Source organism: Astyanax mexicanus, chromosome 23, assembly GCF_023375975.1.
Source record: "Astyanax mexicanus isolate ESR-SI-001 chromosome 23, AstMex3_surface, whole genome shotgun sequence".
Taxonomy (NCBI): Eukaryota; Metazoa; Chordata; class Actinopteri; order Characiformes; family Acestrorhamphidae; genus Astyanax; species Astyanax mexicanus.
This window is the reverse complement of record NC_064430.1, coordinates 28,935,777-28,952,618: the sequence shown is the minus strand read 5'-3', so window position 1 is coordinate 28,952,618 and position 16,842 is coordinate 28,935,777. Positions and strand designations below refer to the sequence as shown.

At 39.0% G+C, this 16,842-nt stretch overlaps 1 protein-coding gene across 2 annotated transcripts; it reads right to left on the bottom strand.

Annotated features, from left to right (window-relative positions):
• Nucleotides 1–458: 458 nt before the first annotated feature.
• cdt1 (chromatin licensing and DNA replication factor 1) lies at nucleotides 459–16,006 on the bottom strand. 2 transcript variants are annotated; one of them, XM_007230086.4, is made up of 10 exons: nucleotides 15,371–16,006; nucleotides 13,020–13,181; nucleotides 11,507–11,748; nucleotides 10,254–10,448; nucleotides 9,935–10,080; nucleotides 8,793–8,893; nucleotides 7,375–7,563; nucleotides 6,216–6,359; nucleotides 5,385–5,586; nucleotides 459–1,009 (listed from the first exon to the last, which is right to left on the bottom strand). In XM_007230086.4, the coding sequence occupies exons 1-10, from the start codon at nucleotides 15,875–15,877 to the stop codon at nucleotides 846–848; spliced, it is 2,052 nt and encodes a 683-aa protein (XP_007230148.3). In that variant the 5' UTR covers nucleotides 15,878–16,006; the 3' UTR covers nucleotides 459–845. The 2 variants fall into 2 exon arrangements, with proteins under 2 accessions (XP_007230148.3, XP_049327002.1); XM_049471045.1 differs by lacking the exon at nucleotides 13,020–13,181.
• Nucleotides 16,007–16,842: the final 836 nt, after the last annotated feature.

The window sequence follows — 16,842 nt, the reverse complement described above, 5'->3', positions numbered from 1 at the left end:
AGAACAAATAAATGAACTAGTACTGTAATTACTGTATGATGTTATAGCAGTTATATTTTTTAATGTTTAATCAACTGTATATTGGGTTTTAGTTTCAGGCTTCAGCTTCAGTTTAAACAAAATGGGCATTGCATATTAACATAGGATTTATTAAAGTCATTTGTATGACAAAAAAAGTTTCAATTGAGGTAATCTCTGCATGTGAATTTGGATGTATAACAGCTGAAAGCCATTTTAGCAGTATAGCATGTAAAATTGACAGTTCAGTTTTAAAGAGAATTCCAGGTAATTCAAGGTAAATTTTTTTGGGGTTTGGGTGTCTAAACATATCTTTAGAAATTGGATGGAATTCAAAAGAATGAAAAATTTTGTGTAATGTACCTTTAAGTGGCTTTTTTTTATTTATTTTGTGAAAGTTTTAATGTAATGGTTCTGATTAAAAGACGGTTTGAAAACGATCCGTTTGAAACAGCTTGTTTATTAAACATTCAAGCAAAACCTTCTAATGAACTTTTTTCATTGTTCCAGTTCAGTTTTATCAGTTCAAAACGGTAATAAACACAACCTCTCCATAAGCAGTGCTAACTCTTTATATGCAGCTGCTGAATTAAAACGCTACTCAGTTCACATTAATTAAAAAACAACAAAAAAAACTAAAATAAAAAGTTAATTCAAGTCACAGATCATTTTCCTTTAAAGCTCTTTTAGCTCAGAGTTTCAGCAGCAGCTGAACTTGGGGGCGGAGCCACACTGTGGCCAGTCCAGTCCAAAGAGTAAAACCAGAGTAATCCTCCGTAACTATTGCACACGGTTCAGCACACAGTCCACAGTCCGGCAGTCAGCGCTCAGCCTCGCTCCTCCTCTTTAACCTTCTGACTCAGCTTCTCCAGAACCAGGTTCATGTTGGTGTTCTTGTTCAGCTTGAGGTAGAAATCTTTTCTGATTGGATGGATCGTGAGCCACTCAGGTGCCAGCTCGGCCAGCAGACGCAGATGTTTCTCCATCTCCCCTATAAATAGAAAATGCACTGTTAGTTCTTGTGAATTGATGAACATATAATAATTATAAAATATAATAAATATTTGTCTTTTTATTGATAATAATGGTGAAAGAGAAACTGTGCGCCTGAAATCTAAGCTGTTGCAGAGGTAGGCTACATGTTGGAAAAATAAGAAGCGTTCTGAGGCAGGCCTTAGTAAAGTCAGTGCAGAAATAAATGTATTATTTTATGCAACAGTTTTACACATTCTGTAGAACTAGCTTTTTATTGGACAACAATGTTTTATCAGTGTGCAAATGATCCCATAGGTTTTTGATTTTGGTTCTGCCACTTAAAACACTGGTGCATTTTGCATACAAATAATTAAAATGAAAGAGAAAAAAAAAACCTGCATATAAATTGCAAACAAAAAATTATATATATACAACAGCTCATTATTGAATCACAAGAAACAAGGCTAAGATACTTATCAACTAAGTAAAGCCAAGTCAGGTAAACAAACAAAAAAATAAAAACGGTAGTGGTAGATGTTAATCTGCAGATTTCTCTCCTAAAAACTGTTTACCGTATTTTTCGGACTATAAGGCGCACCGTATTATAAGGCGCACGATGAGTGAACGGTCTATTTTTAGTGTTAGTCCATACACAAGGCGCACTGGATTATAAGGCGCACTAAATGAAACTTTATTTATATCAGTAACAATAACTCTGAGCAATAAATCCTTCACAATATCTGTGAAAAATAACAACATCTCTGAGCAATAAATCAACAAGCACAGCAAGTACGTATTACTCCGCGACGCTCCTGACAACGGTAGCCGCAACGCTCCGACAGACCATAATATTATGTTGAAGCACAGCAAGTACGTATTACTCCGCGACGCTCCTGACAACGGTAGCCGCAACGCTCTGACAGACCATAATATTATGTTGAAGCACAGCAAGTACGTATTACTCCGCGACGCTCCTGACAACGGTAGCCGCAACGCTCTGACAGACCATAATATTATGTTGAAGCTAGGGCTGTCCCTAACGATTATTTTTTAAACGATTATTCTAACGATTATTTTTTTCGATTAGTCGACTAATCTATTCATTGAGAAACATATTTAAATAATTATTTTACGTTTTAAAGCAAACGATAAATTACTATATTTATATATAATAACAACAACAACAACAACAACACAAGCCTACTAAACCAAACCCCACACTTATAATCACTTACATGTACAGCACGTTGTTTAGATCTATAACGCTAAAAATGGATAAGCTCCCATACACCACAACCGTGTGTTGCACTGTTTTCTGTGACCGCTAGATTTTGTGACCACTGGCAAGTAGTTCTCAGCAGACCGGTGCACTGGCCGATTCGAAACGTGTTCGTTTCTAATGTTTACCCCGACTGGCCAAAACGGTTCAGTTTAGGGCTGAGGGTAAGGTGTAGGTATAGAAAGCTTCCGTTTTGCCAATGAACGCTCATAACCGTGAGCACTGGTCACAAAATTCCGACGGTGACAGAAAACGGTGTGACACCGCAGCGCCGACGGCGCTAGCTAAAATAACTTAAGGCAGCTAGCTTAGCTAAACACCTGAACTTATGAATAATGCTACTGTTTCTGGAAACTGCGAAATGCCATGCACAAATATAAACCAAAAATGTATAATTTCTGCCTGTGGCAGGTTTAAAACCTTTGGTAGACAGCCTTAAGTCTTTTTAAGGACACCCGCGGAGACCCTGATGTAAACGGTAACATACTGTGTGACCCTGTTGACATAGTGCTCCTGGATGTTTGCGCTTCAAGTGCTCCTTTTGCACATATGGCAGAGGACCACATTGTTGCCCTTTTGCGTGAAATGCTCCCAAACTTTAGATGCCCGCTGGCGTTTTTTTGTAGCTGGAGATTGCTCTCCGGAGTCCAAGCTCTCTAGAGCTTAGATTCTCTGCCCGAACCCGACATGACCCGAGGCCCGCCCGTAAATCCGACCCGGGCTCCAGAAAATAGTCCGAGATGTAGGCGTCTGTTTTTTAATTATATTTTTATTTAAAAAAAAAATAACGAAAACTGAAAGTGAAACTAAACTAATTTATTTATAAGCGCTGTTTTCACTACCGCAGTTCTACAGCGGGGGTGTTGTGCCGATTCTGTCCGCGAAGCGGGAGTCAGATTCAGCAGAGAGTCGGATTCGGCACAAACGCGGCGGCACCTCGCGGTCCGCGGTGTCAGTTGTAAGCGCTCGCGCTAGCCGCAAAATACGGCAGAAAACACTGAGGGAGCTGCAGAATTATGAATGGGACTAGAATATGAGCACGAGGAGATCAAAGAGAACCTTCACCTGTGAGTAGCTCTCACCACTCTCTCTCTCTCTCTCTCTCTCTCTCTCTCTCTCTCTCTCTCTCTCTCTCTCTCTCTGTGTCTCTCGCACGTGAACTCCTCCGCGTTTGACTTGCAGAACTGTGTTTAGCTGTTCTTAAAAATCATTTTAATTAAATAATAGTTCTATGCTTCTATGTTACCGTGTTAATTGACATAATTCTGATCATATTTCGCTCATTAAAACAGCCCGAAAACAGCCAGTTGGAATTTTTGGGCCCGATCTAACCTCTAATGCTCTCCACAGGCGCCGCCGTGTTTACGACGCGCCGACGCACGTTATGCAAATCGATGTATTTTTGTAATCGATGACGTCGATTATGTCGACGCGTCGCCCCAGCCCTAGTTGAAGCACAGCAAGTACGTATTACTCCGCGACGCTCCTGACAACGGTAGCCGCAACGCTCCGACAGACCATAATATTATGTTGAAGCACAGCAAGTACGTATTACTCCGCGAGGCTTCTGACAACGGTAGCCGCAACGCTCCGACAGACCATAATATTATGTTGAAGCACAGCAAGTACCGCATTACTCCGCGAGGCTTCTGACTATAATAGCGTGTTGTGCCGAATTCGGTGAATAAAACGGTTTTAAAACAGAGATAAAGATTGGATAAGTTTCATTTCTGGATGAAGTGATTTCCAGCGCTGTTTGGATATAACTGTGGATTACAGGAGACTGGATTGATGGATTCTCTTTAGTCTGGACGCGTTTTGAAGGTAGGACCTGTGGCTGAGCGCGGGTGTGTGTTCGGGGGGTGGCGGCAGTGACCGGAGGTTACCCCAGGACAAAAGGAGAGCCTTTTATTACTGGAAACATGCGCTCTGACGCAGCTCTAATTCATGAAACATACATCCTACAGTAAAAGCACAGTTCTGGAATCCGGAGAGCCAGACGGTTCGAATGGTGTATGACATGACCGCATTCGATGAAATATGGACGAACGATAAACGCAAATATGAGAGTTATGAATTATTAAAATCATAACCAAGGCATATTTCACCCTAAATGTTTATTTTCTGAAAGGATATTCCGCTAAATAGGCTAAATAGGCTAAATAGCTCAAAAGCAGAGATTCTAAGCTTTAAAATGGTATATTGGATGTCTATATTGAACCTGTAACTGTTCATAACTATTCAGAAACACAGCCAGTTATGAAATATTAAATATTTCTGGCCCGCCGGTGGGCCAGCGCGTGTTAAGAGGTTAACTTTACTTAGAAGTGGGCGCTAAAAAGAAACAGTTTGTGCTATTACCCCAGAACGGGTGGAAAGGAAAGTTTACCGGCACCTTGTTCTGGCCACGGAGCTACAGTGGAAACTAGCTACCCTGAACCACAGCCGAGAGGCAGTACGGCAGTCAAAGGTAACCGCGCGCTAGCCCAAGAGGGGGATCTTTTTCTGGCGTGGGTGAGGAATTCTGCACAACAGAGCGCCGTGTACCACATAAAAATCGAGGTCAGTAAACACAAGCAAAATCCATACACAAGGCGCACTGCATTATAAGGCGCAATGACGATTTTTGGGAAAAAATAAGTATTTTAAGTGCGCCTTATAGCCCGAAAAATACGGTATTTGGGTGAGTTAAGCACTTCCTTTTATTCCTTTCAGTTAGCTTAGATTTTCAGATTTCTCCAGCAATAAGGCTGGAGCATTAGTCACCAGCGCTACACTGAGGAATCCTGAGCGTTACGGTAAACCAGGGCCATATTAGCTAGTGGTTCGTCCCACGTAGCTTGTTTTAACACGGTAAATGTGTTAAGACGTATGTGTTTGAATGCTGAAAGAGCTAGTGCTTAGCAGCTAATGCTAATACTGTTTCAGTCTCTGTGCTGGAGAACTGAACTTAATCTTCTGTATAGTGCTGCACTTCAGTGGAGTGGCTTTACTGCTTCTTAACACCTGACTGGTAGAATCCATAAATCAGGACACAAAACACAGTCTTGAGTGTGTACAGATTAATATTAATGATTCTTTTTTCACCCATTGTTATATCAATCAATCTTACCTGAGCTGAGAGAGGAGCGATAGCTGGCGACCACGCGATTGCAAGCGATCTCCATGATGAGGGCCGGTTTCTTCTCGGCCACGAACACGTTTCTCAGGATTCTGGCTAACTCTGGTAGGCGGGACATCATCCCCAGACGCTCTTCCTGCTCGGGGTTCCGGGTCATCGCCACCTGCAGTTTCTGAGCCTCTTTAGCTCTGATCTGAAGAGAACAAGAATAGCAAAAAAACACACAAACTGTTAGTATAAAATAGCACTGAGCACTTCCAATGCATACGTTTTATCCAATGAATAAACTTTTACTATTTTTACTATTGTAAGTTACTTTAAGTCCCCTTATTTTATATAAAAAAAAAAAAACTGAAATATGCTTTATTTAGAGTTTCAACATTTTTTAGTTGTAAAATGTTAGAGCCCTCAGAATTCAACAGTTAAAGTGTAGAGCTAGTTTGAGCTTGTTAATGGTGTAAAAATAGCCACTTTTTTGCATTGGCAAATCTATGCCCCCCATCATTAGCATTGTAAATCTGTTAGAAGCATAAGATAAAAGCTCTGTATTTCAGAATGCTGGAGGCGAACGGAGGTGGGCTATTTTATAAAAGTTTGTACTCGTTATGCTTCACTACAACCCAACTCCATTTCACACCAGACTTCTCCTTTAACTTTAACATTAACTCTCTAAACATTAAATCTCTAAATTACAGCACTTGCTGCCATATCACTTTATATATTAAATAATTCAGTGTAGAGTTTTTTAGACCATCATATCAATATATAAAGCATGTATTTTTATAATTTCTGGATCACTGAAATATGGTTTTAAATACATACCCTTTCCAGCAGGGACTGAGAAACCCCTTTCAGAGCACTGGGTGTTTGTGCAGGGGTCTCCACAGGTTTCGCTGGGGGTTCAGGCTCTTTTGCACAGGACGCCTCTGCTGTTTTTAATGCCATATTAGCCAAAGCTTTCTCCATCTGAAAAAAAAGGGGGGAAAAAAAGATCATTTTAAAATCAACATCATTTCTTTTTATTATTTTTTAATTTTTAACATCTTTAATAAAAATAAACCTCTTTTATAAATAAACCCATTATTTATTGTTTGATTATCTTGTCTGAGCTGAGCCTTAATATATGTGCTTATATTTGACCCACAGAATGCTTTTGTGCTCAGATCTCTCACCAGCACTAATTTGCACTTTTAGGGACTGTAGGAAAATTACTAGATAAAATGAGTAGTGAATAAACGTAAAAAAAAATGTTCACAAAATGTGATCTTGTGATGTCAAACTAACACTAAAATACAAAGATCAGGACTCTCCTTGGGATATACATTCATATGAAAGAGTTTGGGCACCCCTATTAATCTTAATCATTTTTAGTTCTAAATATTTGGGTGTTTGTAACAGTCATTTCAGTTTAATATATCTAATAACTGATGGACACAGTAATATTGAAATGGATTGAAATGAGGTTTATTGTACTAACAGAAAATGTGCAATATGCATTAAACCAAAATTTGCCAAAGTATGGGCACCCTTATCATTTTATTGATTTGAATACTCCTAACTACTTTTTACTGACTTACTGAAGCACAAAATTGGTTTGGTAACCTCATTGAGCTTTGAACTTCATAGCCAGGTGTATCCAATCATGAGAAAAGGTATTTAAGGTGGCCAATTGCAAGTTGTTCTCCTATTTGAATCTCCTCTGAAGAGTGGCATCATGGGCTCATCAAAACAACTCTCAAATGATCTAAAAACAAAGATTGTTCAACATAGATACATCAAACTGAAATGGCTGTTGCAAACACCCTAATATTTAGAACTAAAAATGATTAAGATTAAAAGGGGTGCCCAAACTTTTTCATATGACTGTATGTAAAGAATTCCTGTTATAAACAATTGAACAGTTGAAATACTGGCTCTTGTTCTCTAAACCTGCAATGTTTTCTGGAGCTCCTGGTTGCAGTGTGTGTTTTTTTTTTTGTACCTTGGGGGTCATGAGGGCACGAGCTCGGTCCAGAACTTCCTGAGCAGTGGTCAGTTTCTCGGTTTGCGGAGGCTGAGGTAAATCACCGGGCTGAATATTCGGGACTTCATCCACACTGAACCTGGGGTGCCAGCGGGTTATCTTGTCATCCGGAACTTCCACAGGAGGATTCAGTCCAGCTAGAAAGACCTGCAGGACAAACAGGACACGTTCACACTTTTTCATAGTGTTTAAGGCACTAGTGTTTAACTTATTAATATATTTAATTTCTTTTTTACTAATTACTACTATTATTCTGCAGATTATTTGTTAGATTAGTCGTGATTATGTTTTGTAATGCCCTCCATTTGTACCTCCTACTGGTGAGGACAGTCAAACATTTAGGCCTCAAGACCAATTTTGCAGTTTGTTTTGATAGATTGACATATTAAACTAAAAATTACAAAAAAGTATGAAAGTATATTATAGGAAACATTTGCACAGGCTGGATGTTATTTACAGGAGATTCTAAAATACTTTTATTTGTTTGTATTTTTATTCCCCTGAAATGAATAAAAGAATGACTGTCTAAGAAAATAAAGGTTTTTATTAAACTTTGTAGTTTCTGTAACACATATACCTTAATTTTATTGGAGTAGATAGAGTACAGTACTTAAATGTGTGTGTTTTTGCTTAAAGCTCCACTAGGTAGGATTGAGATTTTGTGCTCGTGGGCTCCCCCTACAGTTGCAGAGTGTAATAAATGTTTCAAGCGTATTTTAGTTTCTCTTTCTCGTTTTTTGGCTTTCACAGACATATTCGGTCTCTTTCCAGCTTCTGCCAGAGTTTCTGTATGTTAGTTTTTTTAAAGAATGAACCAGTAGTCCTTGTAGAACTGCTAGAACTAAAGGTCGGAAAGCAGGTCGCAGTTCTTGCGAGCGTTGGTCGCGGCCGCCTCAGAAAACGTACAGAGTCTGGTTTGAGCTCAGAGGAGCTCCGGCACAGACACGAGAGCACCGCTATCCCTCCTATTACACCACAATGCAGCGCTGCAGTGAGTTTCAAGCTGTAATTTTACTTCTTTAAAAAGATCAAATCAAGGAAATCCTACCTAGTGCTGCTTTAAATAGACAGCGTTACGCTGCTCTCACGCTCTTCCACGCTGAAAGACCCACCCACTCTGAAACCTCATTGGCCAACTAAGCATGAGGAGAGACCAATCAGGATGCTCAGGATTTGTCACTCTCACTATGTGTGCGTCTTCCTTTCTCCCCTTTTTTCCCCCCTCTCAATCCATCACATTAATGATTTGTCGACAATTTAATTAATTTAATTCAATTATTATTATTATTCAACATAGTCAATTATGCCAACTAATCGTTGCAGCTCCAATTAGGATAAATGCCCAATATATAACAAATAATAAACCTAACGCTCACCTTATGGTGTCCTTTCACAATTTCCACCAGGTTCTGATGGAACATGCGCCTCCTGTCCAGCAGACGAGTAGCAGACAACACTGGCCGGACTCCATTCGTTTCTGAGGGAAAGAAAAAGTTCATATTTTCATAAGATGTGGTTTTATGTTTCAAAAAATATGAATTTACCAGTAGTTGTATACAAGCATTCTCTAAATTCTATGTTACTGTACCTTTAAGACTGATTTAGTATAAAGGTGCTCAATTCTGAATGGTTTTAAAAGAAGGACAGCCAATCAGAGCTAGACTATTATAGAGATTTACAGTGTGAACGGGTGGGGACAAATGTGAGACATGTAAATTAGTTTGATTTTGTGTGTTTTACAAGTAACACAAGTAACTGCCGATCATTTTATACGTAAAGTAAAACAGCATATTTTAAAACAATAACCATATTTTTTTTTTTTTCAAAAAAATTGAACACCATTACTTTAGAAAAAGTACTGAATTAATTTCAGTAATTCAGTTAAATATGTAAACCTCATTATGTAATATAAATGCATTACACAGTGATCTATTTTAAGCCTTTATTTATTTTATTTGAATATTATTATTAAAAGACCAATTGGTATATTTGTCAGTGTGGGCAGTGTGCCAAGTCCTGCTGGAAAATAAAGTCTACATAAAAGTTGTCAGCAGAGACTGTTCTTTATATTGTATTAAAAATACCTGCTGAACAGACTAATAGAAATGCTCCAAATGATTTGGAATTAAATCGTTTTACACTGACTTCCACTAAAAGTTACAGTTTTACCTTTTTGAAGAATAAGTTACTGTTTTCGAGATAAGTGTTTTTTGCAAAACAGTCACATTACTGTGATATTTGCTAAAGCTTTTCAATAAGTGTCACAAATAACAGCAATCCCGACAGTAATAAAAGGTTAAAATGATTAATTTATAGTACTTAGATCCTTATTAAGCTTCACATTTTAATGCTTAAGAATGTTCTAAATAATAACAAACTGAGACATTATTAAAATCACCACATATTTTAACTAGTGTCAATTAAAAAGTATCATTAATTAATGCACCCTTATTGTACAGTGTTGCAATTTGTTTTAAAATACTACAAATCTCATTTTCCCATTTCTGAGATTACTCGCCTTCTTCTATGACGGGCTCCACTGTGAGCTGGTATGCAGATTTCTTGGCGGTGGTGCTGAAGTTGGGGATGTTCTTCTCCTGGCGGAAGGTGTAGGCAGATGGGTACACCGTCTTAATCTGACCGATGTGAGCCTCCTCAAAACGCCTGAGAAATACAGGAAGGAAAGATGGTTAATATGGGAGAATACTGAAGTAGTCAATATAACATATATGGAAGCTAGGAGCAAAAAACAGGACTTTTTGCTATACAAAAATGCTAATATATAGCTGTGTGTGTATTTTGTTCAGCCTATTAAAGATACAGATCTATGCTCTTACTTGTGCATCATGTCCTGGACCCCCTGTTTGACCTTGGCGAAGGTCACGGTTTCCGAGCGGTTGAAGAGCATGCCGACGATGGTGTCCATGCTGCGGAACATCTCAGCCAGAAGCTTGTACTTGTAGGGCAGAGTGAGGCCAGGAGGAACGTCCTGAGCTAGAGTGTGGAAGCGCTGGTAGGCAGGAAGCTTTTCTCTGAAATCAGAACAAAAGGACTGAATATTTCATAATTTCTCATGTCAAGAGTCTGTTTGCACGACAAAGTGATGGAACATTTGTTGAGAATTGTGCATTACTGTATTTTTCACACTATAAGGTGCACTTAAAATACTTTAATTTTCTCAAAAATCATCAGTGAGTCTTATAAGCCAGTGCACCTTATAAATGAATTGTACCAGTCAGGTATTAAGGAGCAGTAAAGCCACTGTGCTGAAGTACAGCTTTATACAGGAGTTTCAGTAAAGTTTCTCCAGAACCAAGGCTGGAGCAGTATTAGCATTTTTGTTGACAAAAGGTGAGTGTATTTGACTGTAGTCTGTGTGTTTATCTTCAAGGGATGAAATGCTAGCTGATAGCATCCTGGTTTACCCGAACACTCTGGGTTCCTTAATGCTAAGTGCTGCCAACGGCGACAAAATATTGGAAATCTAAGTTTACTGTAGATTAATATCCTGTGCTCATTTGACTTTCTTTTTTTTTTAAGAATTACAAATTTTGGTTTACTTACGAGAGGTGACCTGCTAAAGTAAAAGGGAAACATGTAAACACCTTTGTTCCTTGCTATTGTCACACAAAATGCACCTTATATACACACAGGAGCACCTTATATTTAAAAATAGACCAGAAAATAGACGTTAATTGATAATATAGTGTGCCTCATAGTGCGTAAAATAACGTAAAAATCCAGTGATTTACTTATAAAAAATTCAAAATTTTATAAATTGTAAAATGTTTTAAATATAAGCAAAAAAAAATATGAAAACAAGCCACTGGATATATACAATTGTAAATGAATGTGTGAATTTTGGTTTTGTTTTTATTTTTGTAAACTTATGACAAGAAAACAAATTAGGCTGAATAACTGAACAAATGCATACTGATAATCAATTTTACACACAAAAAAGAGCTTAAAGAAAAGTAATTATGGATAATGATATGCAACAATTTCATGCAAATCAAGTGTATGCAATAATAAAAAAAAAAAAAAACACTTTATACACAAACAAGTGTGAGTTTGTGACACTGCCTCTTACCCTTCCTCAGCTTTGGGCTGAGTTTGCTCCTGCTCCTCACTGTTCTTGACCTCCTCGGCGACTCTCTCGGCTTTCCTCTGCTGAACTTTGGCTGAGAGCTCTCTGGCGCTGTCGAGTCTGGCTTTAAGCTCGGCGAGTGTGGACACCGGGGCCGGCGTGGGCGAGGTCACGTTCTCAGACTGACCCTTCAGCTTCTGCAGACGAGATTTCAGCGCCGCTACGTCCTCTCTGGAGAAGGTTTTCTAAAAAAAGAGCACAAACAAAACACATACATAAGGACAAAGGAAATATAGAAAACTACTCTAATAATAAAACAGTTTGCCTACTTATTGCAAAGGTAGTCCATGATTGTTTATTTGAAACAGGCCTCCTTTTCGTTTTGTACTAAAGCTAGTTTAGATCAAACATTTTTTTAGATGAAATTAAGGATAAACATTTGAATTTTAATATGCACATGTATTTTAGGTCTAAAACCCAATACTGTTTATTCTTGGTAGAGAGAGAGAGAGAGAGAGAGAGAGAGAGAGAGAGAGAGAGAGAGAGAGAGAGAGAGAGAGAGAGAGAGAGAGAGAGAGAGAGAGAGAGAGAGAGAGAGAGAGAGAGAGAGAGAGAGAGAGAGAGAGAATACAAACAGCGCAATTAGTTACATTGGATGTAGTAATTATTTGAGAAGTGGTTGATGTGGTATCCCAGGTGATTGCTATATTGCTGCTTACACTTTTCCTTGTAGCTTGCTAGTGTTTCTATGGTATCACAGGTGATCACTTTTGTGTTTCTTGGTGTTTAATGGAGAGGCAGCTGTTATGGTGTTTCCAAGTGGTTGCTAGTGTGTTGCTATGGTACTTCAAATGATTAACAAGTTAAGTGCTAAGTGTTCTAAGTGGGTGCAAAAATGCTGCTACTTAGTTGCTATTATACACTTGGTTAGTATTGTTATTGTTGCTATTGTATTCCAGGTGGTTGCTGTGGTGTTCCTTGGAGTTTGATAGAGAGGCAGCTGTTGCATTCCAAGTGGTTGCTATGGTACTTTAGGGGATTAACAAGCTGTTTCTCAGTGCGTGCAATAATGTAGCCTGTGAGTTGCTACTGTAATCCAAATATTTTCTCAATAGTTGAGCAAAAGGACCAAATCATTTTGATACCACATGTGGTTGCTGTGGTGTTTACTGGTGTTTGATGGAGTTGCAGCTATTATGGCATTTTGAATAGTTGCTAATGTGTTGCTATAGTACTTCAAGAGATCAACATACACTTATCTAGAGGGTGCAATGGTGCTGCTAGGTAGTTGCTATGACATATTTGCTAGTGTTGCGATTGTTAAGCAAATAGGATAAAATCGTTTTTGATACCCTAGGTGGTAGCTGTGGTGTTCCAAGCAAACCATTCAATACCCTCTGTGCTTATATAAATATAGAACAATATACTGGAGTTAATAGCGTATGAAATAACTGCTGTATGTATAATAATCATGCAGCTAATCTCAGGCTTGTGGCAGTGAGCTGCAGAACCCTACCTTGGTCCTGGAGCCCTGCTTGGCCTTGGTTGGGCTGCTGGTTGCACTGATTTTGTTTAAAGAGGAGCTGCTGGTACCCTTATTAACCACATCCTTGGACTCTTTATGGACGGACCGGGATCGAGGCTGGGAGTCAGCGCCAGCCAAGGCCACGTCTGGAGTCTGAACACAAACATCACAACACGAATCAGTGATCAATCCTTCTAACGGCCTGTAAATCCTCTGATTGTTTACCTGATTTACACACTAGCTGATTACCTGATTAACACCTCTCCAGACACCAGTCTGAGACACCTTAATGCTATTTTAGCATGCTAATGAAGGCCTGGCTTTTAAATACAGCTACATTGAGTGTGTCAATAGACAGTCTAACCTTGATTAGAAAAAGAAGTGTTCTTATCTTATAAAATCACCCCCTGTGTATCAGAAATGCATCACTCATGCTTGTGCATGGTGGAAAGGAAGGGAGGCACCAATTTTTAGCAACCAAAAGTTTTCAGCCAAAAATAAAAATAAAGCAAGAAAGAAAACACTTTTGACGTCAGGCCAAATAAGTGATAACCAAATATTTGATACCACACAATCATCATTCATAGAACTTTCCTGAAGAAAAGAGTTTCCCCATCTTCAGGCATATGCTAGGCTGACACCATGTGGTCATTAAGGTGGTTGATGTGGTATTAGCACCTTAACCACTGCTGCTCTGATATTCCTGTGGGCTTTTTAGAGTTGCTATTGTATTTCCGATGGGCGGTCGATAAATGGGGTGTAAAAATGATTGTAGACAATTGGTATTGCATCTTGTGTTTGATAGTGTTGATCAGTATCTGTTGTATTTTAGTACTTTGCTATTAAAATTCTAAGTTGTTGCTAACGGGTTGGTATGTTATCCCGGGTGGTTATTATGGTGCTGCTAGATGGTTGTCATGTTATGCTACATCCATACTAAAGCTATGCTAAATGAGTAGTATGGTATATCAAGCGGTAGCAATGGTCTCTCACCATTAAAGGCCCATAGCAACATCTGTTGTGTGTTCTCGATAATGAAAATTTGAGCATTTATTTAGGTCTTAACTATAACCCTGATGCCCAGCTGCACTGCATGAGTGTGTAATAAAGCATGTTTCTCTGTACCATAACTTGAATTTAAAGATCTTAAATCATAGATAGATTTTTTTATATCATACAAGCTTTTTAAAAGCTGATTAGACCCAATTTCTTGTTGTTTAAAGCAGCCACTGTTAATTACTAATCTACTTTAGTCCCTCAGATGCTCACACTTGCATAACAAAAGTAGTTTCAGAGGGGGCTTGTTCTCACACACACACACACACACACACTTCACACTCAAACACCACCCAACAACAAAACACCACCACATTCAGACACACTAAAAAAAAGCTAGAGGAGTGTTAAGTGTCAATGCTTGTATTTACCACAACTTGATCTACTTTTTACAACAACTTGGCTGTCCGGTCCTTACAAAAATAGTAATACAAATGTGTGCAGAGTTATATCACTGATGTCTGTGTGAGACTGCATGTATTTAGTCATTAAAAGGCACCAAATGTACCAAAATAGCAAGAAAATAAAAACACTACAGGATCATTCCATTACACTCACTATGTTTTGCAACTACTGCCAGGTCCTTCCAAAGACAGTAATACATAAGAACACGTCAGAAATTAAGCTCTGACAAAGCCGGCGTGTGACCAAGAGCTTGTTTTGCCATATTAAAACACCAAACGTAGCTACTAAAATAGAAAAAGGGTGATTCTACTTTGTAGGATCTTTGAATACCTCACTGCCTTGTCTTTAACTGCAGTTGTTGAAAAGATAACTCATTTCTACTACTTGGCGAAGACAGCTAGTGGGTCCCCACAAAGATACACAAACCTTCTTTACATGACCGCGTGCTTGTTTTTGTCCATTTGAAAGGACCAGATGTAGCTACTAAGATAGCAAGAAAAATGATTGCACTATTTTGAGTCGTGGAAACTACTTGAGTAATAGCCAACCTAGGTCCTCACAGACACATTAACACAAATACTCACTCCTTTGACTGCAGTTGCACGTGTTGAAAAGAAAATTAGGTTAACTACTTTGTACTATTTGGCGAGGAGGGGTAATCTACTTTGTGTGTTGCCTTGTGGTTGTTTTTATCGCTCTGAAAGGACCAGATGTAACTACTAAGATAGCACGAAAAGTGTTTATACTAGATATTTACTGTTTTTACAAGAGAATACCCTACTCAGCTAAGAGCTAGGTCCTCACAAACATATTAATACATATGTATGTATATAGGTTAACAGGTAAAGCTTTGTGTGTGTGTAAGTGTGCTCCAGTCTAACCTTTTCCACTTTAGTGAGCTCCAGCTTCTTCCTGGCCGTGCTCTTCCTCTGCTCGGCCGCTGGAGCTGCAGCTGCGGCTCCGCTCGGTTCCTTCCCCGCGGTCCGCAGGCGCTTCTTGGCGGTGCTGTGCTGCTCCGTGGCGGAGCTGAACACCGCAGAGCTCAGATCAAACTCGGCCTCGTCGGAGCTCCTCTTCGGGGTGCGGGGGGTCACGGCCTCAGGCTTCTGGAACTCCGGCTGGGTCTTCCCGCTCTCGGCCGCTGCGGGCTCCAGGCGCTCACACACCGGATCAGCGGACACGGCCTCGGCGATAACCCGCAGGAACTCCTCCTGAACGCCGCTGAGCGCTTCAGCGGGAACCTTGCCGCGGGTCTGCCGGGTCTCCCTCCGCCTGGTCCCGGCGTCCTGCTGCAGCGGCCCCGCGGCCCTCGCCTTCCGCCCCTTCTGCCCGCCCGCTGCCGCTCTCTTACTGTGGGAAAAGAAATCGGTGACTCGGGCTTGAGCCATATTAATAAAATATACCCCTAAATAACCGATAAATTCAGTTAAAACCAATAAAAATAACTATAAATAAACTGGAATCCCGAGCAGCTGCAGCAGCGCCTGTTGTCTTCTCTGCGACTTTCCCGCGAAATTATACCATGTGACCTTTGTAGGCGGGACTCGATTCAAAGCGCACCACAGTACAGAGCAACCATTGGTCGGCGTGTTGATCAAACAGCCTGTGCTCTACTGCGATTGGATAAAAACAAAGAAACAAAAAAAAGAGTCGCGAAAGGCTCTTTTTTTTGATCATTTCAAGCCGAATACTTGTATTGTTTAAAACAATGGCTTCAGCCATGAATCATCATTAGAGAAAATAACTCAAATTAATTAAATCAATGTAACTTGTAGTGTCGGGCTTTTATTTTATTAAATAAACCGTCCACAATTTCTAATCATTATTAAGATGTTTTCAATGACTCTCTGCTATTGCTCATTTGTATCTGAATAGGAATAATTAAAAGTAAAATCAGAGAACGTGCATTTTCATTTAAATGCATCTGTATTTATTGCATCCCGTCTCGTCATTATTAATATTTTTATATATGTTTTTAAATATTTCTTCTTTTATGTTTTATTGACAAAATGTTTTGACATTTTGAAGATATATAGATAACTATTTTGTGACGTCAGTTTTGTTCCTAATATTGTGCGGCTCTCGTTAACAAAACAAAAATAACATGATTTTATTTATTATTTCATTATATTGTGATAAATGTTGTTGTAGTAAAGCAATTCGTGGATATTGTGCTAAAAGGAACAGTGACCAACTCTATATATATTCTTTAATCTCGTATGTTTTCTTAATAAAATCTTTTAAAGACAAAAGTCATGTACTTTTTTTAGACTGAATATGAATAATTAAGTAAAATGTGAGAAGTACGGCATTTATTTATTTATTAATCAATTAATTATTAATTAATTTATTT